The sequence below is a fragment of the Beta vulgaris genome, chromosome 2, assembly GCF_026745355.1.
Source record: "Beta vulgaris subsp. vulgaris cultivar EL10 chromosome 2, EL10.2, whole genome shotgun sequence".
NCBI lineage: Eukaryota > Viridiplantae > Streptophyta > Magnoliopsida > Caryophyllales > Amaranthaceae > Beta > Beta vulgaris.
In genome coordinates this window covers 46,123,269-46,146,715 of record NC_079203.1, presented here as the reverse complement: position 1 = coordinate 46,146,715, position 23,447 = coordinate 46,123,269, and the positions used below count along the sequence as shown (strand labels likewise).

At 37.2% G+C, this 23,447-nt stretch overlaps 3 protein-coding genes across 3 annotated transcripts; 1 reads left to right on the top strand and 2 right to left on the bottom strand.

Moving 5' to 3' along the window:
- Positions 1–4,831: 4,831 nt before the first annotated feature.
- On the bottom strand, positions 4,832–12,030 carry LOC104885058 (uncharacterized). The gene is made up of 7 exons (XM_010669767.4): positions 11,374–12,030; positions 7,059–7,390; positions 6,639–6,978; positions 5,947–6,095; positions 5,771–5,864; positions 5,292–5,363; positions 4,832–5,197 (listed from the first exon to the last, which is right to left on the bottom strand). Exons 1-7 carry the CDS (start codon positions 11,899–11,901, stop codon positions 5,153–5,155), a joined length of 1,560 nt encoding a protein of 519 aa, XP_010668069.1. The 5' UTR covers positions 11,902–12,030; the 3' UTR covers positions 4,832–5,152.
- A 3,727-nt stretch (positions 12,031–15,757) lies between these two features.
- Positions 15,758–19,480, top strand: LOC104885066 (pentatricopeptide repeat-containing protein At5g13770, chloroplastic). The gene is made up of 2 exons (XM_010669776.4): positions 15,758–17,776; positions 18,751–19,480. The coding sequence occupies exon 1, from the start codon at positions 15,842–15,844 to the stop codon at positions 17,693–17,695; it is 1,854 nt and encodes a 617-aa protein (XP_010668078.2). The 5' UTR covers positions 15,758–15,841; the 3' UTR covers positions 17,696–17,776; positions 18,751–19,480.
- On the bottom strand, positions 18,507–23,256 carry LOC104885074 (uncharacterized). Its single transcript, XM_010669782.4, has 3 exons — positions 22,507–23,256; positions 19,886–19,966; positions 18,507–19,322 (listed from the first exon to the last, which is right to left on the bottom strand). The coding sequence occupies exons 1-3, from the start codon at positions 22,898–22,900 to the stop codon at positions 18,901–18,903; spliced, it is 897 nt and encodes a 298-aa protein (XP_010668084.2). The 5' UTR covers positions 22,901–23,256; the 3' UTR covers positions 18,507–18,900.
- Between the last annotated feature and the right edge of the window lie 191 nt (positions 23,257–23,447).

The window sequence follows — 23,447 nt, the reverse complement described above, 5'->3', positions numbered from 1 at the left end:
TTTTGACGGGAACGACCACTACACCAAGCCTTATACAAAGAGAATCGATGCCCTAGAAATGCCTATGGGCTACCACCTCCCAAATTCATGCATTTCGATGGCTTGGCAATCCCAAGCAACATATAGCACACTTTGTTGAAACTTGTAATAATGCAGGTACTGAAGGAGATACTCTGTGAAGCATTCGTTCGATCTTTGAAAGGAGTGGCATTCGATTGGTACACCGACTTAGCCGCTAGATCAATTGACAACTGGGAACAAATGGAAGAAGCATTTATGGATCGTTTCTTCAGCACTCGCCGTATTGTCAGCATGACTGAGTTGACACAAACCACCCAGCTGGAGGATGAGCCTGTTATAGAATATATCAATCGATGGCGAACATTGTGTCTTCAGTGCAAAGATCACCTGTCTGAAGCATCCGCTGTAGAGTTGTGCACCCAAGGCATGCATTGGGACCTGGCTTACATATTGCAAGGAATTAAGCCAAACACATTCCAAGAACTGGCAACTCGGGCTCACGAAATGGAGATGACCATCGCCAACCATGAAGAGAATTATGATTAGACATCTACGTCGATGGTTGTCGTTCATGGCTACAACCTTGTGAAAAAAAATTCACAAAAGGAAAAAAATACCCAAAAAAAATCACTCCTAAGCAAGAGTATAAACTGCAAATTCAAAAAAAAAAAAAAAAAAAAAAAAACTCCTAAGCAAGAGGATAAAACTGCATACCTGTCAAAAAAATTGAAAATCGAACTACGTTTGGCTTGATCCAAAAAGGTGTAAAAAACCATTTTATTTGGTATGTAGGCATTTTGGATAATTAAATATTCAAGAGCAGCCACAAAAAAAAAGTAAGTATGATTTTAAAATTGTACTCCATCAAGTCTAAATATGTTTTAACAAAATATGAAACAGAGGCTTGGGGGCATAGTTGTTGTCCACTTGGCTTCACTAATCACTTTGTCAGATGATGAAGCATGATAAAAACTTTGCGGTTGTCATTCACTCGAAGATTTGGAGAAAGCTTCCAAGCACCAGAGCTTCGACAAAAATTTAAGCAACAAGGTCGATGGAGAAAGCTTCCAAGCACCATCCTATCAAAGTTCGTTGGAGAAAGCTTCCAAGCACCAACATTTGGCCACAAACACTTCAAGATTGAATTGGATAAGAGCTCAAAAGCGTGAAATATTTTGAATATTGTACGATGGAGAAAGCTTCCAAGCACCATCAACATCAAATAAACATGATGATTTAGACCTTTGGAAAAAAGTTTTCACGAAATTTGGAGAAAACTTCAAGCACCAACACCGTGACGAGCAAAGATCAATCACCACCTTCAAGCAACATCATACATGTCAGAAAAGTCGTGCCAAAGCTTCTAATAAGACAGATTTGCGGCAACGACGTCAAATATGGCGACTCACCCTCCAAAGAGTTTAAGTCGTCATCTTGAGAAATTGGTGATAGGATGTTACTTCTCCACCAAGGTGTAAAGATGACAAGTTATACAATTCTTCCGTTGGCTAAGCACCTCCCCCATATCGTGGCTTATATGTGACATTAAGAAGTGGCTCGTTGACATCAAATGATGGATCTATATCTGTTGTGATCAAGATCTACAAGCACTAAAAAAAAAAGAAAAGAACAAAAAAAAAAAAGTTTGAAAAACGCAACATATGGAGGCATGAAGTGGAGTAATTTTGTCTATCGATCATAAAGTCATAAAGATCATCATCACCGAACTACGGGCTTGGCTACTTCTTCAACTACCGCATTAGTTTCACATGGCTAAGATTAAATCTCTGAAAATATAATGAGAATGGCTCTAGTACTCCAAGCTCCAATGATTTGATGGCATGACGAGAGTCTGCACCCGCCTCCATATTTTCAACGTTGATGAAGAATATCCTTCATTGTGGGCATGTATAATACATAGCATAATGTCGGGAACGTCTACACGACTGGTGATGAGAAGAAAGAAGAATTGAAAATGTCCTTCCCCCATTGTTCAAGCTTGGAGAGTAAAGTGATATTGGCCGATCCCTCGTAAAAGGTCTGATCATGGGTGAAATGCAGTAAATCATGTTTTATGGCCATCATTTGTATCGTCTGATCTCCAAGGGTGTCTTGACGGGTTTGAATCACCATATTCTCCCTGAAATATAAACGGAGAAATCATAAAAGAAAGAAGAATAAACAAACAAAATAAATTGAAAAATGGTGTAAAGTTACTTATGTCAGTTACATGGCAATATAGCATTCACCATATGGAGCTAAACAAAAAAAAAAAAAAAAAAAAAAAAATAGATCAGACTTTCTTGCTTGGACAATAAACACCAGCACACCCTGATAGAGGTAAACCAAGATGCAACACAGTGGTCTCGTCAAGCACCGAATATGGGCTCGTCGCCAAAGAGTGGATGATGGCATTAACTTGAATAAACTCCGGGCTCCAGGGGTCGAAATTGTTAGAGGCTCCGTCAAGTCTATCACTACTCCGGAAATCGCTCGGCTATGGAGTATGGCCTCAAGCATTGTTGAAGTATGGTGTCAACTGTCAAGCGTCGATTTCGCATTACAATAACAGCAAGCGTGGCGTACCCCCCTTCATGGTATCAGCAGACACCACGTCGGCGGCTCCTTCATGGCGTTAAGCAAAGTGCTGGTTGGATGAGAGACAAGTTCATGGCAATCACAAACCTGCAGATGACTAAAAAAAAAAAAGAAAATCAATCAAATACGGTGTTACAACATTGACGAGAATGGCGACTCCTCCTTCATCGCGTTATCTCGTCGGCAAAAATGGCATCTCCTTCATGGCATCGAGGCGTGAAGTAGGTGACTTGGAGGCTCCTCGAATATGAGGCGCTGGTTCCGGTTCACCGAGAATGTCCAAAGTTTGGGCTCCAAAGAAGTTGACGGCATGGCTTCACGTGCTCCTCGTACTACAACTTGGCTGATAAAAAATTTTCTCTAATCTCTCTTATATAACCATAAGATAGGAATATTCTCTAAGATATTCATGTAGATAACAGTCGCAGCCGAAAAACGATAAATCTTACCTTCAGAATTTGTTGAGCATTTCATGGGTGTTATTAATTTATTATCGCTCATGTTTATCTAACAAGATAGAGAATGAAAGAGCCAGCCAACGTTTTACACACTCATGATTCGTGAAGTTCAACAATTGATTGACAAGCATGGACTTAAAAAATAAAAAAGAAGGCCCAACTTATATAGCTCAACTTATTGTCGTGAGTTATTGTTAGAACAAGGTGTATGCATTTGATCCATTATTATTATCATTATCAAAAGGTCATTTGTTTTAAATAAAACAAAGTCAACACAATTATCTATGATAATAATAAAAAAAAAGAGTCGAGACTTTATTACAATTAAACACTCAAAATCGTATATGTAATACAGTCTCGAGGGGGCAATTTGTGGGCATAAAATTTTTATTATATGCCACGTCACACATTTAACTGACCCATTACAGTCTCAAAGTCAAATGTTGACTTTTATTAATGGGTGATCATCTAAATTAATTAATTTGGGCTTAAACATGGCCTATTTTGATTAGTTTAATGTTGAGTCATTGACTCATTGAATAAAAGGTGGACTCTTAATAGGGTTATGTCCATGAGGCCCAAGAGACCGGATAAGCAGAAACCCTAGGGTTCTCCTAACTCTATAAATAGAGCTCTTATATTCACTTACAAAGGAGAAGGAGGGAGGAGAAGAAATTAGATAGCAGAGCCATCAAGGAGAAAGGAAGAAAGCATAATCTCTCTCCTAGTCAAGCTACATCAAATTCTCTCCCTGAAGAAGGAAACAAGATCAACCTTGGATGAGATCAAGCCCGAAGGCCCTCATTCAAGAAGATCATATTTGTTCGTGCGTAACAACAAATCAACATCAAATCATTTCCGCAAAAAAAGAACAATAAGCATTTAAAGTGCCGTTCTATCCTAGAAGTTTTCTACCTTGGACGAGATCAAGCCTCGACAACCCTCATTCAAGAAAGTCAAGTCAATAGTTCTTGAACTCGCTTAATTAGTTCATGAATTAATTAAATTCAAGTGGAGATTGAATCAGAGGAGAAAATATTAGAGATTGTAACCCAAAATACAAAAATCCAATAAAATATTATTTTGTCCACATCTTTTGACTCTCTATTTTGCAGATTTAAAATTTGTGTTTACAGCATGTTCATCAAAATTAATTATGTATGCATGATACCATTTGAAGAGCAGTGTTGACCACTACAATACTACCCCTAGGGGAGTTTTAGTTCAGGTAATCTATGTACAAAAAAAAAATTTAAAATTGCATAATATACGATTTGATCCCGAGACCTCAAGTACATATACTTAAGTCTTAACCACTAGGCTAAGTTGTATTTATTGTTATTATCATAAAGTATTATATTAGTAAATGAAATTTTTTCTTACCCGGCTCATAGCCCGAGCCTAATAACCAGTTTATATTAAAATACTGGCTCCATAGCTACAATAATATACAGTGGTCTTGTAAGGTGTTTTCAAACTCCACTGCTATCGAAGCCCACTCATCATCAAACACATTAACTTGTAATCTCCTTCATAGCAAAGGCATCGTCAGCAACAAAAACCACGAACGTCTAACTTGCTACATAGGGAGAAAAGTATTTGCTTATTTGGCCTAAGTGTATATTCTGTCTCAACTCCTCCCAAATCACTCTTCTATTGCATGATGTGCAGACTCAGCAATTAGATTAAATATTAATACTCGCAACATATCATACTAGACAATGACGGATACCTTCTAAATGTAAAGCATAGGCTTGGAAAGAAGGTAATGTAGATGTTAGATCTAATTGTTCTCATAAATATACAATTTCAAATGAATAGCAAGGATGTAAGCCATACACCACATAAACCAAAATTGCTTGAGCTCAGTATTCCTTTTCTCCTTGTACTTCGAAAAATCGGATTCCATCTAAAAAAATCCATTTTTCCATCTAACTAGATTCCGTTACTGGGGAAGGGAGGAAAGGAGAATACATCAAAAGAAACTAGTACAATTGGTAGCAACACAATAGCATAAAAGATAAATCTGAGGAAAGCCCATGTAGCACATCCTACAAATGAAACAACACTGTGATTCAGATAATCTTTATCCTGTCCATATCGTTCATCACGCCTTCGAGCTGCATAAGTCAAAACTGCTGCATTAGAATCTTGATATTCACATAACAGTGTTGCTAAGGCACACTGTTAATCTAGTAGCTGATAGAGATTTACCTTGGCAATTTGACGCATGAAGTAATCACCATATCGCTTGGGTGCCTTAGATTCAACAATGTGAACCATATCCTGAAATAATCAAAACAATTACCGGAACTCCTCGACCCTCGTAACAAAGAAAATTTTCAAAAAGAAACCTAATATTACTTGCTTTAAACAAGTTGTTTAGAGCATATTTTTAGAACTATTATGATTTTTCAGTTTTAAGTTTCTTGAAATTAGAATCAGGATTCAAACGAAAATAAAGAAAGTTCTTTGGTTTCAGTTCCGACACTTAAAAACCAAAACCAAAACCTCAACCGTCAAGATATACTAATATGATCACTAGTCACAAGCACTTTCCAATAAAAAGACTCTAGAGAAAGTCTATGTAGAGATGACGAACCGAAAACCAAAGCCATCAAATTATACTATAACACTAGTCACAAGCACTTTCCCAAATGACACCTAAGAGAAAAGATAATAGATGGACATACATCATCAATGTAGAAATCAATATCGGCATTGGAGATAATCTTGCCCTCAGCATCAACGGAATGTGTCTTGTGCTTGTATGTCATCAAGATTGTCCTAACAGTTAATAATGGCACAAGCAGGTTAGGCACCTCCAAATACAAGCAAAATCAGTAATCAAGCATTTACAGAATCTGACCTCAAAGTAACCTCATCCACTTCCATGTATGTAGCAAGTTTTCCGAGAGAGATGGTAGAGTACACCTTCAAAAAAGTGCGAACACCGGCAAGTAATTGTTGCTGCTTCACTTCATAAAGGAAAAGCTTCAATTGAAGTCTGTAAGCATCCTGCATAGGACAATTAAAACTAGATAAGCCACCTGAACAGCAAGAACCATAGAACAGCATAAAAGAAGAGATGGGACATCAATTAAATACTCAAAGATCTTACATCAAACATGTCACTCACTCAACTAATACAACCTTTGAACATACATCAATATCAAGCAGATATTTCATGGGTTGAATTGAGATATAGCCTTGTTGAATTTGTATAGGATATGACTGAATAGCTTCTTTTGCAAGTGTAGAGACAAAGATGCATGAAATAAGCCTTCGTCCACCTCAGCTTGTCAAAAGGCATTAACTTATCAAGAAAATCTCGACTCTCTAAATTTCAAGCACTATATAGCAATTCTTACAAAATCTGCAGACATTGTATTCATGACATGCTTATACCGAACTCTTCTTGCTAATGGCTAGACTGAACCTAATATTTACAAGGATCAGTACCATTACTGATTACACCGTGTCTAAGCAGGAACAAGAAAAGAATACAAAAAGACGAGATGCAACAATCATACATAGGAACAACTTGCACATTTATTGTACCTGATTGTAGTTGATAAGCGGTTCATCATAGTTTGGAGCGGAAGGAGTTATGAATTTGGGACACGCATATGAGAAAAGCTCGTCATACAGAGCAAACGCCTCATCGTCGTACCTCTGCATCCTACTCATCTTCTCACCATACTTCTCCCTGAGCTGAGAGTTTACGGTTTCCTCAACAAGCTTTGTCTGGGGGCAAAGAGAGAGACAAATTGCTAGCAAAGCATACATTTGCTCATTTTTCTTCAGTATCTGCTCATATTGTGGAGATTTCTGATGATATTGTTTAGTCTTGTAAATATACAGCAGAATTTTATTAAATTCACGAATTGCCACAACATATCTGCCAAGAAAAAAACTTCAACAAATTATAAAAACATTCATCAGACTTCAGCAATCATATAAGCAAAGCAACACACACACCTCCGTAACATAAGATTTGCAAAACCATAGTGATAAATAGTGGTGATGTGACTTCCAATTACAGTGGTATAAACACCATGCTGACTAATGTCAATCGGAGATAAGCACTTCAATCCAGTGTGGTAATCCCCCAACAGACAGTGAACTCGAAGCAAGCCAACCATGCTGAAGTACCCCAACACCCGCAAAACATTACTTCCACCATTATAATCATATCCATCATCTGCAGTGAATTGTTCGAGGCCCTCTTTCTCTCGCTCCAAAATATCAATGATCATGGACTTGTCAACAAGTGCTTGCAGGTAGTTAAGAACACCATATACACTCCAAGCCTAGAGCAGATCAATCAAAATTAGTGGAAGAACACTTGCAACTTCAAGGCTTACAAATGCAAGCAAGGTAAGGACAGGCATGAAACAAAAAAAATTGAACCCAAAAGAGCTCAAAGAAACTAACAGGAAGTACTTCATTATCCCCTAATAGTGCCAGAAATTCTTGTAAAAGAAAAGGAAATTATGAACAAAAGGGTAAAAGGGCAGTAATATCATGTGATCCAAAATTGGCTAATTCAATAGCTTTGTTAGTATGAACCAAAACTCACTATTGTCCTTCAATTGATATACTGAATTTCTTTTCCTGCATTATAAAGTTCTTTAATGTACACCCTACATCAAGGCCAATCCCAAATCAATAATGAGTAATGACACTTAAATCACATTTCTACTGTACTCATACATCATGCCCAATCCCAAATCAATAATGGCACTTAAATTCCATAGCAAAGTAACTTTAGGGCCACAAAATCAATCGATTCATAAAGTCAACCTCACAAACCATGATTTATTCTCAAAACTCATAGAATCACAATGTCGTTGTGTCCATTAAAAAAGTAATTAATAAATGCCGAACATGCCCAAGTACTACAGCACACTAAGATATACTACCTCCGTCCCACAATAAGTGAAACACTTCCCATATTTGGAATAGTCACAATAATTGCAACCAAGCTCTAAATGGCAAAAAAAATTCACTCTTATTACAAATATGCCACCAAAAAGCAAGAGGGGACCGCAACCTTTTTGTTTCACCACTCTACTTTATTGTGGTCCCAACTTTCTCTCTCTACATTCCTTGGTATGTGTGTACTATGTTTCACTTATTGTGAAACGGAGGAAGTATTACAAGAAGAGAATACCGAAGACGCAAGTACACAACGCAGAACCTCAAAGAAAGAAATTCCAACACAATATCCCAAGCCTCATTATTTTTTTAGAATGCCCATTTTGAGCATCAATCTTTGCCAAAAAGACCATCAATATCCATAGTCAGTCATGTCCAGCTAGAAATTCTCAGCTGGAAAGATCTAGTATAATTACAACAGTTTTAGTCCCTCAAGCAACAAGTCTATGTGAACCAGGATACAGCTAGTATTTAGCAGTTTCTCACATCTACCATCTAACCCAAGCTCCAATAATGAAGCTGAATCCCATCAAACTATGGCATATTTTAAGATATATAACAAATCCAAATTTCTAAACAAAATGAAAGCCAGCTTCAACAAACATTGCCAAACCACTAAGACATGTCCTTGCATCCAGCAAAGTGACTAAGAACCACAAGAACTTCAACTATGAAATGCCTACAAGCTTTTAAAGTACAAGATACTTCCCCTTCATACAAATGCCTATATCAAACTTCAAATATTCATCCTATATCAGCTTAGACCTCACAAGGGAACTGGAAATTACAATGGCATGAGCAGCCAATAGAAACACAAATAAATATCCTTATCACTATAACTATTCAAAATAAAAGAATAAATTACTTTATTGATTTCGAAGACATCCTAGCTGTTATTAACAATTTGCAACAATCACTAAATTTAACTCCAACTGCTTGTCAAGAAAACAAGAAACTCAAATTAGCAAACGCTGAGAAACACAACAGGATGACAATAAAACAAACCACTGAATATCTAAATCTACTTGTATTTATCCAAAAGCGATAAGCCAACATGCAGTTATACTACATCAAAAATATCTGCACTAAACAGCAGTCCCCCACCTGAATTTTAATCTGAACTGATGTGCAAAACCAATATATGAATATATCTGCTCTAAACCTGTCCCAAGCCCACTTACCATACCAAGAAACAAGATTGATCTGCAATCTCAATTGATCAATTACCAAAAACCAATAAGACTATGCAAACCCAGACATGAAAATCTGAATCTACTCCTATGATCCCAAGTAATACACCAACTATGCAGTTATACTACATTAAAGTATCTGCACTTCACTTCTCATCTGAAATGTAATCTGAACTGATACGCAGAAAGGAAATGTCTGCTACAGTCCTAACCCAACTTCCCAAGCCCACAAGAAACAAGATTGATCTGCAATCCCAATAACTCCAAAGTTTAATAGCACTCTACAAACCCAGATGCACATTAAGAAATTCTAAGCAACAAATAGAACAAGAATATATAATCATTAAGCTACAAAATCCTAACATATGACAGCCAAATGCAATGCTATTAAACTTACCTAACAACCATTCTTTAGATAGGGTCCCTATCATCTCAAGTTCACATTCTATATGACAGGTCTCATGTTTGCATTCACACTAATGTTTAGAAGTACCCCCAAAAGCAAATCATGTGGAGTAAAAGCAAAGCACAAAGTTATAAGGTCACTCAACACTCTGGACATTAACACACTCAAAGCTCTCTTATGCAATCTGATCAACTGACAAGCACCATGAGTTTGTCGAATATTGACTCAACAATCTCAGCTCGCTGCCTTACTCAAACAACCCAAACAAAAAAGCATTAAAAATCCTGAGCCTTCTTAGAAGCGCGACAACCACAAAGTCACCCATAATCCAAAAGGCCATATTTACACACTCCCATGAGCCATGAGTTTAAGGAAATCAGAAATTAGATGTAAAGTCATAAACTTCGTATGTCGAATTCCAAATAAACCTCAAACCTTCCCATATAAATTCAAAAGCAAGGCCAAAATACAAGTATCCAGAAGAGAAAAGCGCTAGAAGATGATCCGACAAAATGGGAAACACAAGTGACCCCAACGTCTCCAGCCAATTTCCACATCAAATGGGAAACAAAAATATGAGAAAACTTCAAGAACCCATTTTCCACATTATAGTGAGATATTTGTATGTAAGCAACCTCAGCCAATCCTCTGTATAATTCATTTCTGCCTGTTTCAAATTTCAATGCATTGACATCAATCAGTCAACTCCATCTTCTGTAACTGAGTTTCCTAGAAGCTCAACCACTATCAAGTGGTATTAGGATCTCCTCCACTACTTTTACTCCATTTTAAATCTTCAAACCAAAGCATCTAGCAAGCAAAATATCCCCAAAACCCCCCTGGCCCTAATATACCTCAAGCACTCTCTACCATTGATCTAAGAAATGGACAATTCCTATCAAGGAACCCAAAAACCAAAAGGCTGGTTAACTCACTTCTACAGATTAAGACAAACTAAATAGCATGTAGAAGCTACCATCAATAATTGGATGTAAAATCTCAGGCTTCACAAGTCCAATAACTAAAATTCCCAAAAGAAAAGAAATATCTCAAATACAAGTCCGCCATATAACAGGCACCCAAAAGCACAAAATTCTTAGCAGAAACAAAACCATTGCATATAGTCGGATAAATATAAGTGTATACAAAAAGAAGTCCCCTTAATTCTCATTACAAAGTCAGCCCTCTGCCAAAAGGAATACCCCACAACTGGTAAAAACTTAAAAACCCCACAAAGAACCTCCCACAACACAATTCCTATCATCAAAATCCCAGATTAGTGTCATTTCCTCAAACTAAATTACCCTAAACAAAAGAAGAAACAACAATTACACCTCATCCCACATCAACCAAAATGTAAACAGCATTATCCTAACTAGTTCAGATATTCACATATGCAAGTATGTAATAATTACTGATACATTGAAATACTAGAAACAAAATGTCATTCCATTTTACAAAAGTATAGAAACCACAAAAAGTAGCTTACCATTTCAATTTTTCTGCTGTCAATTTCAAAACAAACACAATTAGCATTATGATATCTAATTTTAAGTTCATTCTACAACCTATATCTTTTTTTTAATTACAACGTTTCCTTCATCGGTAATATCTTCTCTCTATCTCTCTCCTATCACATGACCCCCACTTTAGATAATTATAAGACGGAGGGAGTAAATTCTATTATCGAATACCAAAAAGCTCGAAACACACAGCAATACCGAACAAGCCCTTAAACTTTAAAAAAAAAACAGCTCACCTGATCAAACTGTCGAAGCAATGCAATCTCCTGCTCAGTCTTAGACTTCATCTTAGCCCTATACTGACAAAAACTCTGAAACTGGTAGACAAACTCATCAACCATATCCCACAACCACTGATTAGGCAATTGCATATTAACAACACCATGAAGAACAACCTGAAAAAGACTACAATAATTATCCCAACTATCAATCCTTTGTTTCAAAGTAGGTTGAAGTCTAGCGTAAAGATGACGGAACCACATCTCGCGATAAAGCAAGCAGAAGACATGATCGTTGTCGACGAAAGGAGCGATGGCGTCGACAGAAGGCCAAGGAGTGTCCTTAAACATGCGATCGCTTAAAGTGTGGAAGGAGTTTTCGTACATCTGGTGGATTTCGTAGACGTTTTTCTCGCGGATGTGACGGTAGAGGTGGACGACGAAGGATTTGACGGAGTCAGGGACGAAGGTTGGGTCGTAGCCGCCATTGTCGGCAGAGGAGGGTGGGGGTAAGGTGCGGTCGTCGTAGTCGTAGGGTGCCGCCATTGTTGTCGAGTTGAAGGAGGAGAGAGAAAGAGAAAGAGGAAGATGAAGTTGTGTAAGGATAGGAGAGAGAGAGAGTGTGAAAGAATGAAATTAGGGTTTTGTGTGGGAGTGAAGGGGAGTCCGAAGGTTGTGTGGGCTGCCCCTGATTTGAGTCCAGCGAATAATTGATCTTTTCTTCATAGAAACTAGAAAGTGAGTTTTATTGCTCCTTTTATTCCATGTTAATCGTTATATGATTCTCATATTTGTTCGTATTAAGTTTCCTCAATTTTATGCTTCTACGGTTTTATTTTGATTAACACAATCAAGAATGTATCAGTCTAGTGGTTGAAATTGAGTTGCTGTGAATAATAGCTTATAATTTCGAATCTTCCCTCTCCTTCTTAGTACATATTGAGACGAATATAAAAAGATCACACGTGATTTTATATTTTCATGTGTAAAAATCATTATTGATGGTGATAGTGTTGTGTGTGAATAGCGTTCAAGTCATAGTTTTCTGTCAAAAAAAAAAATTACAATTTTTTAACTTTCTTTTTTAGAGGTCCAATTAATAATTAATAAACACGTTCTCACGCTCAAATTTTAAAATTGAGACCCCACAATCCACTAACTTTAATAAAAATTATATACACAATAGCTTTGATCAACGTATATAGCTAGATTGTTAAATGATGAATTGCGCTTTGAACATCAACTATCAAGGACCCCTTGGGTCCAATGGTATGGCTTTCTATTTCTGACATGGGAGACTAAGGTTCAAATCTAGGTGGAAGCAAATTTTCGATATTGTTGGGGGGGAGGGAGGGGGGTTTGGAAATTGAAGAGATTTGAAGGGAAAATATAGCTCCATTTTCCCCCTCACATCCCCTTCTTCCTCTATCTCTCCCCTTCCTTTTTCCTCCTATATTGCTATCCAAACAAAGTAATAAAAAATAGTCGTACGTAGGAAATAAAGAGACTTGTCATGAGTTGTGACTATAATTTTCTTCTATTCACAAGTTCATGAAGAATAAATTTCGAAAGACTTCAGGCACCTTCCATCTTCACATCTTTGAGTGTTAGATGAACCTTTGAATAATAAAATAAATCATCTAATTATTTGAAGCAGCTCAATACCATTATCCTTGCTCCGGTGTGAGGCACAACCCATTTACTTATTTACCTCTCTCTTAAGCTACATATATGAGGAACATGAACCCTCTAATTAAACGTGCTATTTAGTTTTTCTAGGCATTCTCCTTACCATTCTACCCGTTCTATATCTAGATACGTTCTTTTGGTTTAACGAGGATTTTTCAAACAAAACTTTGTTGTTTGTTGTTTTGGGTGGGTCATTCATCACGCCAAACACGTGATGAGAGGCTAAGATCGCCTCAAGGCTTAAAACACATATTTCTTTTAAGTCAAAGATTGGAGATCTTATGCGCGGAAAGAAAGGGTAGATGAGATTCGAACTCGTGACAAATTCTTGCCATGCTGGGTTAAAAACTATGTTTAATGACCGATTCAACCAAAAGTTTAAGCCAATAGTTAGAATATCAAAATTGATTGTATGTTATATTTGAAACCAATCTTTTTTTAGCTTGGCCATTGCTTATTTTTTTTTGGTGAAATACATTTATGCATTAAATTAAATCATTGTTTCATACAAATCCTCCGAGTCAACCATAGTGTTATTACTAATACATTCTTCCACATAAGTTTCTACGCAATAACTAGGAACCTGGGTGAAAATACTAGCTACACTATTACATATTTGCGGATCTTCATGCGCCATACAATATTTCACCATTCCATCTGCAAGTGCGTTGTCCTGCATCCTGCAATGCCTGATCTTGAATCTTCAAAAGTCCTGCCTAACTCCCTGCTTGAATCGCTGGAGCTCAGCCCCTAAAGCATCTCTTGCAAATGTGGTTTTTTTGTGAACTCCATAACCCAATCAATGTCCCTCATTAGTTCTTCACACCCACCCCCAGGCCACTTGTTTGGGCTTGGTCTTTGAAAGCAACATCTACATTGAGCATGGTCCAAGTGTTAGGGGTATGGTCAGCTAAGCGGTAGGTCTTGGTACTTTCGATTTGGGCCTCGGAAGGGCCTTTTTCTTGAAGGAAATCCTTTGCGTTTCTCCACGCCTGGGTCAGCACTACTTCAGGAGTGGGTGAGTTTTTTGTGGGATGAAAATGGTGTGGTTTCTACTTTTCCATATTTCAAAGCATAGGAAGGGAAATACTATGGACCACTCAACGCCTCGAAATTCACTTTTGCACTTAATGTTCTCATGCCCAAAGGGTCATATTTGGGTTTAAAACCGATGTATGTGTGGATACTAGGGTCCATATATTTTGGGAATTTGGGCATTGTCGAAGAATATGGTTAGTATCTTCAACATCATATGAGCATCTCGGGCATCGCGCTTCTTGGGTTATATGTCTATCCCTAAGCATTTTATTATGAGGTAGGTGATCTAAGCACACAAGCCAAAGAAAGAATTGGACTTTTGGACTCGTGTTCACTTTCCATATCCCTCCTAGGTCCTCCATGTTATTGCTTAGGATTTGGTTCTTATAGGGTAAGGCAAGCGAGAAACCTTGGGGTTCTAGGTATATTGGTGCACGAATATCATTTTGGGCTCCCTGGTTAGAAGGATCCAAATTCAATAATATTTGGCTTGCTATGTGATCCGGTAGTGTCAAGGTTAGCAACTCTAATTTCCAAACTCCGCCGTCCCTTGTTATGTCCCTCACCTTGTACTCAGCCTCATGTAGATTTAAAGGGCTAGCAACATGGCTACGGATAGTTCCTATTCCTAGCCAATTATCATTCCAAAAGTCTATATCCAAACCATTTCCCAAGATCCAATGACTATTTTTTGTAAGGAGATCCCGTCCTTTTCCTACACTTTGCCAAATTGGTGACCCCTTGGCAAAGGATGTAACATAGTCTCTGTGTATATACTTCGAGTTTATACATTTTTGAGCTAGGTTATCAGGGCCTTGAGATAGCTTTCAGCCTAATTTCGCCATTTATGCTTTTTTCATCAAAGTTTGGTTGCGCACACCCAATCCTCCCATTGTTTTAGGCCTGAAGGTTCTCTCCGTCCCAACAAGATGAATTCGTTTGTGATTCTCTACATCACCCCACAAAAAGTTGTTGCACACTCTGTCTAGGTGTTTGAGGGTTGCAGCAGGTAGGGCCATGGCTTGCATGTAATAAGCCGGGATAGTTGAAAAGGTTGAGGATATAACACATAATCTACCCGTTCTTTACAGAAATTTTGTTTTCCAGTTTGCCAATTTTCCTTTAACTTTTTTTTTTTGGTGAACAACCAAGGTATCCACCGCCGATAGCAATGACTAATTCCCTCGCCCTGGTTGCTCCAATTAAGGGTAAAGGGCTGCCCAAGAATCTCTTTCCATTCCCAAAGGTTGAGGATCGAACTCCCGACCAATTGGTTAAGGGACAAAGTGAGCAACCAATTCCCTTAACTTTATCTACCACAAATTAGACTTGGTTTTTTTATGGTCTTTTGTGTGGCAAAGGTAAACCAATCTTAAGACCAATAAGGCAATAACCAACATACACAGCAAATTCAATTGGAGAACTAAAAACTAATAGAACTACTACAGCATCAGGTAAGACCGTAAGAGAAATTTTCCCTTTTAACGGTGGACCAACTGATTGTTGGAACTTGGAAGAGAGAAGAACACATAATATTACTTTATTTTATTTTATTAGTATTTATGTGGACAAAGAAAATCTAGTATACAAGTTCTCTGAGCTCAAACCATCCACGTGTAAGTCAACAAATGGCTAATGTAATTCCACTTCATATAGGATAATTCAAACACTTTATCACCATCACTTTTTCCTCCTATTTTCTTTGCAAACAAAAATTCAACTGAAAACACACACACATATGAATACATGATCTTCATCAATGGCAATTCCTACATCTTCAGGCATTTCACCAGCAAATTTCTTAAACCCACTTCATAATTCCACCAAATTCACCATTTTCAAAGCTTTTCACCACTTTCTCTCTCCTCCATGGACACACCCCAAGTTCATCATCATCCATTCCTCTGCTTACCCTCCCCCTGTTTTACAAGAAGAATCTTCCCCTGTTTCACCCCTTGTTGATAAAATCAATTATGAAACTCCAATTTCTGAATTTCAACCACAAAATTTTGATGAAAGAAATCTCAATAAACTAATTAGAGAGTTGTTGAAAGATTCAAGAACTGAAGATCTTGGGTTTGAGTATTATGAAAAGGCTAAATCTAGCTCAGATTTTCAACCTCAGAAAACAACTTTCAAGTCTTTGTTGAGGTATTTGGTAAAATCAAAGAAATGGGATTTAATTTCTTTGATTTCTAGAGATATGAAGATGTACCAAATTTTGCCTGATAAAATGTTTTGTGCTAGAATTGTTAGTACTTGCATTAAAGCTAGGAAGTCTAAAGTTGCTTATATTCTTTTAGAAAGCTTTGAGTTTGATAAGAAAGTTGCTGTTTTTGCTTATAATTCTGCATTGAGAAACTATAATAAGCTTCACATGTATAGTGTAACAATTCAGTTGTATGAGAAGATGATATCAAGTGGGGTTGTTTTAGATTCTGGAGGGTATGTTTTAATCATGGAAGCTTATAAGAAAGTGGGGAATTTTATGAAAGTTGTTGAGATTTTTAGTGAATTGGAAGGTAGTGAACAGCTAGAAAATGTAGAAAATTACACTCAGATTTATGGGATTTTACTGCATGCATTGGGGAGATTAGGGCAATCTTCCAAAGCTCTTGAGCAATATAAGGAAATGGGTGGAAAGGGTGTTCCTCGAAATGCTTCGATTTACGCTACATTGATAGGTTCGTTGGCGGAGGCGAAAGAAATCAGCATGGTTGAACAGCTTGTTGAAGAAGCAGAGTCTAAGCAAATGTTGAAGGATCCAGCATTGTTTTTGAAGTTAGTGATCATGTATGTTAAAGAAGGGTTATTAGAGAGGACTCTAGATGTTGTAAATAAGATGAAATCTGCTAATTTGAAGATTTCTGATTGCATATTTTGTGCAATTGTTAATGGGTATGCAAAGAAAAGAGGACTGAAAGTAGCAGCAAGAGTCTACCAAGAGCTTGTTTCACAAGGGTGTGAGCCAGGGCAGGTGACCTATTCATCTATAATCAATGTTTACTTTCGCCTTGCGTTATTTTACAAGGCTAAGAAGGTGTTTGATGAGATGCAAGAAAGGGGGTTCGACAAATGTGTCGTGGCTTACTCAACGATGATTGTAATGTATGGTAAGATGGGGCAACTAAGAGAGGCAATGACACTTCTAGCCAAGATGAAGGAGAAAGGATGCGAGCCTAATGTCTGGGTGTACAATGCGCTTATTGACTCACATGGGAGGGTGAAGAATATGAGGCAAGTGGATAAAATATGGAAGGAGATGAAGAGGAGAAAGGTGGAGCCTGATCGAGTGAGCTACACTAGCATCATAGGAGCTTACTCCAGAGCACGAGAATATGAGACTTGCACGGTATTCTATGATGAATATCGGAAGAGTGGAGGAGTGATCGATCTAGCTTTGGCCGGGATTATGGTGGGTGTTTTCTCGAAGATTAATAGGATCGATGAGATAATAAAACTATTGCAAGATTTGAAAGCCGAGGGAACTAAAATGGATACAAGACTTTATAGATCAGCTTTGAATGCTTTGAGAGATGCTGGGTTGCAAATGCAAGTTAGATGGTTGGAAGAGAATTTTGAGAGGCCATCGATGGAGCGTCTGAATAAGTGATGACAGTGGAAATATTAGGAGAACAGTTATGTTCTAAGCATAAAGCATTCAAGAGGAAGCAAACTAAGGCAAGTTACAAAGGTGCGCAAAGATATTGGTCCTGTACATATTCATGTCAATTCTATACTGTCAAATGCTAGCGATCAATGTATATTACACTCATATTCTCATGTGAGAGTTTTTGGGGATACATATATCATCATCGTTCCTAGAATTACCGTTATTCATCTTTGAAATTTTGACGATTTTTTGTAGTAGATGAAGAGTGCAATAACCAACATATGCAACTAACTCCCTTCTAAGACTCTAACCACCAAAAAACTTTGCATAACAAGTAATAAAATACTTGCAATTTCTTTTAGGTGTATTGGCTTTTTGCACTATTTATATAACCCACATGTAAAATATTATTGGATTTGTCTTCATCTATATTTTTAAAGTATCAACTTTATATATAGTTTATGTCTTTATCAGTTTGGAAATAAGTGGAACACTTTCCACTTTTCTGTAAGAGTTTTTTGAAAGAAGCGTTTCACTTCTTCAGAACGGAGGAAGTATTTTTTTTACTAATAAGGTCAAAGCAATACATTAGTAAACGTGAAAGTCGATATGGCCAACTAGAAAGAATAGAGGAATTCTTAGTTGCTTCAGAACTATGTATTGTCGAATATCTCAACCAAGGAGAGGGTGGTAAAACGACCATCCCGTAAAAATGATGGTAATCTTATAGTGACAAGACAATGAAATACTAATTCAGATAAAAAGACGAATTCAAAGGGTAATAAGCTCTCATTGGAATAATAGACAGAAACAGGATCATTCTTTTTCTTTTTGATTTGTATAAGAGATCAGTATCGAAAAGATATAGGAGTATTCACAACCGTCTCAAACATAAAACATATTGTAATGTTAAGCATAACATGGACATTTAATTAGTTGACTAGTTCTAATTCACAAGTTAGTGAAGCCAAGTCCTCCAGACCCAAACCACTTGTCTTTCTACAGTTCCCTTGACGCTACTCTTCGCTAACCCAAAAGACCTGGTTGTTCAGCAGGTTCCGGCTATAACCGAGACAATGGTAATGGACCATCACGAGGAACCCACTGGCCAGAGCCCATCAATACGTGTATGTGTATATGAGCAGAGAGACGTTCTCTACATTAAGATTTCTCTACTAAGATGCCAAAAAGGTACTAAATCGCTATCATGTCAATAGTCTTTGTCTGCTTTGACTGTTGCTCGTATGAAGCAAATCTTCATGTTCCTCAGAATCATCTTCCTCATCAGAGGATAAAAGGGAAGAGCCCATCCAAGTTTTGAAGCCTTCATTGACACGTCTTTCAACACCTGGTGTTAGTTCCCAAGGATTAGCTTCCAACATCTCTAACCCAAGATTTCTTCCAGAGAAGTTACCCTCATCCAAAATCGCAGCAGCTTTCCTTCTCAGGAAAATGGCAGTGGCCCCAAATAAAATGACCAACCCCCATGAGGCAACCTCATAGCACCAAAACAAGGGCAAGGAACAGCTACTCCCCAATGTGAGAAGACTTGAACCCAGGAAAAGTGCAAGAAGACCAAAGATGATGGCAAACACCATATTAAGGATGGCGAGACAGCGCACTCCACCTAAAAATCAGTGTCAAAATATTATATCTATATATGAGGATACATAGGAGAGATCTTTTGAAACTCTTAAAGTCAACTCTCTGGCTAAAAACTAGAGAATCTCCAAGGCATTTCTTGTAAAGGGAGATATGTGTTTACATAGAGATTTTTGTTTGTAATTTCAAATGAGGTAGGTCATACTAACCAGCATCTGGAGTGTGTAGATAACGAATAATGTACAAGTTATACAAATTACACAAAAGGAAAATTCTAACCCCAGCCAACAAATTCAACAAGAGATCATACTGCAATTTACTTTTAGACACTAGGAACAAGCTAAACACTCCTTCCATCCCTCAAGAGTTTTCACAGAGAGCAAAGTGTTGGCTGATAGAGAGCTTAGTTTAGAAAGCAACTAAAGCAGACCTAAAAATCCTCAAAAAGCTATGTTAGATTTGCACCTCTTTATCCTAAGCCCTTCAAGCCACAAACTTCTCCCTACTCATAATTATTACCCTTCACATGTTATTCACTGCATATAATTAAAAGGATTAATCATCGGAGAGAACTAGAAGGTGACATACCCCTCCTTGAAGCACAATAATTGTTTTCAACCACCTTCAAGCAACCATGTCTTTGTGGAGCAGAGTAAGCAACCATAACCCCTGCACCATAAACAGAATTAATCATCAAACTAAAAACCATAGACAACAATATGAAGCAACAGGCAAGCAACATCACAGTAAGATGGAATGGAAAGTCTTAATAAACTGGAGCACAGGTACAGCAGGAATTCACGCTTTAAAATGTTAAATGCAAATCATACAACCACAAGACTGAAAGACATACATTCTATTACAGCCGTTTTGCATGTTTTAAGCAATTGAAAACCACTTGCTCCTCTTTGTTAGCTTCCATCTTCAGCTATAACATAGGTATTGTTTAATTGATGTAAGTAGTCATGGGAGCTTCAATTATAATGGATGAAAGAGAATATATTGATTTTAAACAAAAAAAAAAACATTAGAAAATTTGCTTTAATATATCAAAATACCAATATTTCAAACAAATTGAGTTCCCCTTTCTTGTTTGTTTGTCTCATCTTCAATTCAACTATAACCTAGATTACGTTTAGTTGGGCATAAGTATCCATGGGAAGTTCTAAATCCATGAAAGAAAGAAGAAATAATATTGCTTAGTTGACTCACTTCTGCGATTTCAAGTTCTTTCTAAAATTTAGTTCCAATCAGAAAACCAAAGTTGCTACCGTGGAGTATAAGTCTAAGATCTTTAAATAATATGCTAAATTTCTATTTTGATTTGTCCAAATTCTCCAAAATAATAGGCCACTTTCTAATTCAGTATGTTAACTTGAACTCGATTTTATTACCCTGAATGGTATCATTAACTAAAAACTCTAATCAAAGAATGATTGTGGCTTGTGGCAGAGTGTAAAAACATACACAGAGAAGAAAGTTTATGGAATTTCAACTAAATTCTTTTTAAAGATAACCCCTAATCAACTGTGATTCATACTTAAGGGGGAAAAGGGAGTATATATTATTGTGAGTTATAATGACCATTTTACAGAATAGACTCCTACATGCGGTGCAAAGAACTAGCATTTCACAAACGTTGGTATAAATTTAGCACACCTCATTCTCATCCTAATTCATTGAGTTCCATCCATGAACCAGTAATGTTTTTAGGATCTCAGTTGACCATAAGAACAACGATAATTGCTCAATATACATCTCCATCCATGCGAAAAATTATCAAAACCACCACTATGCGAATGATGAAAGGTTAGACACTGCCAAGGACCTAATGAGTGAGAGAATACAAAAGGGAGTCAACCAGAATGTAATCAGCTATAAGGCACATTATGGAAGGCACTATACAGACAAGTACTGCTTTTTGATTCACATACAGAACAAATACTGCTTTTACAGAAGCTATAGAACCATCGTTAATTAGAAGAGATTCCAATTATCCAACCCCAATGCTTCATGGTGGCGTGGCTACAAAACCTTATTCCTCGAAAACTATCAATTAGACGAATCAAGCAAAAGCTAATCCAGAGGAGGAACCACGCAAGAGAAGCAAAAAATGAACCGGCAAAAAAAAAGATCCTAATGCTCCTAAAAAGCTTAGGAAGTTTCTGATCCCAAAGCACAATCTCCGAGGCCTAAGCTCCAGCCTCATCAGTCATCACCAACAAGCCACAAATTTTCTTATTGGACTCACCAAAACCAGTAATTTCCAGAAGTCATCATCCACGAGACCATGACTCTGTTTCTTCTTTAAGTTACATATCTCAGCACCATTTCCAGGAGAACTTGTCACTCTTTACATGCTAAGTCCAATCACAATTGATCAAATCTAACACAGATTTTAATCGAATATTCGATCTTAGGTCATTAAAAGCTAAGTTCCCTAAACAAACTAAGCTTCACCGACTTTTAAGCTTCACTAATAGCTGGAGCTCGCAAACATCGGAATGAGCTTGAACATTAATATAAGGTAAAGATCGACTCGGCTCGTCTACACCTATGATTTTGTATAAGCTCTCTAAATTCATAAACTCTAGTTTCCGCTTCACTTCAAAATGATTTGTCAGGCTGCATTCTGGAATCTATGATTTTCCAGTCCTTCTAGTAGTCAACTAGTCATTATGAGATACCCATTGAGATTCAACTAATACTATCAGTATTCTTCACTCTCTATTCCATCAACATTACCTAGTTCGATCTTGTCAGAAAAAATTAATAAGATTTTGGATATCGAACATGTGAGCTGACTGATCCCCTAAAGAAATAAACCCAATCATACTTCAAATACAATTCCCCACCAGTAATTCTTTGATCCTGTCATTGTTTTACATAAGCAAAAATCTTAATCGCTCTTGCCGCCAAGATCTAATTCATTAATCAATCAAATGATGCTAGCATCTCAAAACACCAATTAAATCACAATACCAGAATCGAGACGAATAAAACATCTGATTCAATGCACAAAATTTAAGGCATAGTGAAGTTGTCAATTATTTGTTCGCGCTGCCTACTACCATATAATAATGAGTATATATCATCAATTATGCTTCAAAAAATTGCACCAAACTACACACAAAACAATGAGAAACAGCAAAAACAACTAAAGTTCAACACTAAGATCAAAATTAAAATTGCGTTAAGATTTCACTAACCTGCAACAAGATAAACGACGGAAAGCAAGAACAAGATCGAGGAAGGAAGGAACAACACCATATAATAGTAATCAACAGTTTCCTGATCCGTAAGATAAAAAGCTCCAGGAAAAGAATCAGAATCACCAGAAGTCGCACCATTACCACTACTAGCATTAATCGGCAAAGGTTGAAGACGAAGATCATAACAAAAAGGCCTATTACCAGAATCACCAGGAAACACTATCTTCAAACTAATAGCAGTAGAAACAAGAATCGCAATAGAAATAACACATACAATTGTAACACAAATCGGTTTCTGTAACTTAAGCCAAGCTTTATCTTCATCTCTAAGGTTTTGGTAGTCGTGTTTCGGCATAAAAGCTTGGCGAAGTGCGTCTCCGATTAAATCCATTTAACTCAACCCTAGAAATTGGGGAAGGAAGTTGAAGTTGATTTTGATGGATAGAATTGCAGAAACCCTAACAATGGCGGATGAGGAGAGAGAAAGAGAGTGTATTTTTGAGGTGGTGGATTAATTGGAAATTTGAAAAGGATGAGTTATTAATGAGTTGGAAATTGTTGTTTGATTAGTGTGTAAAAACAAATTAAGAAGCGAGAATCTATGGAATAATCAATAATGGAAATGGGGAATTATTGAGGATTTGATAATCTAGTCATGTACGTAGAATGCACGATAAGTTTAAAGAAAGATGATGTTGGATAATGGATTGTTGGTGATTTGAGGTTGTTTTCTGGGGGCAGCTTTATCAGTCGTTACTCGTTATTATCATTAATGAGCCCCGCCCACTGATTTAACTTGCTCAATTCCGAACCGCTTGAAATGTTAATTTTGGCCTTATTAGCATTTTTTCCAGCCCTCATTTTGAAAATTCGTGGTAGGATAAATTTTCTCTAAACTGCTTTCGCACGGAGTCACTCATTTAAAGGCTCAACAAGTC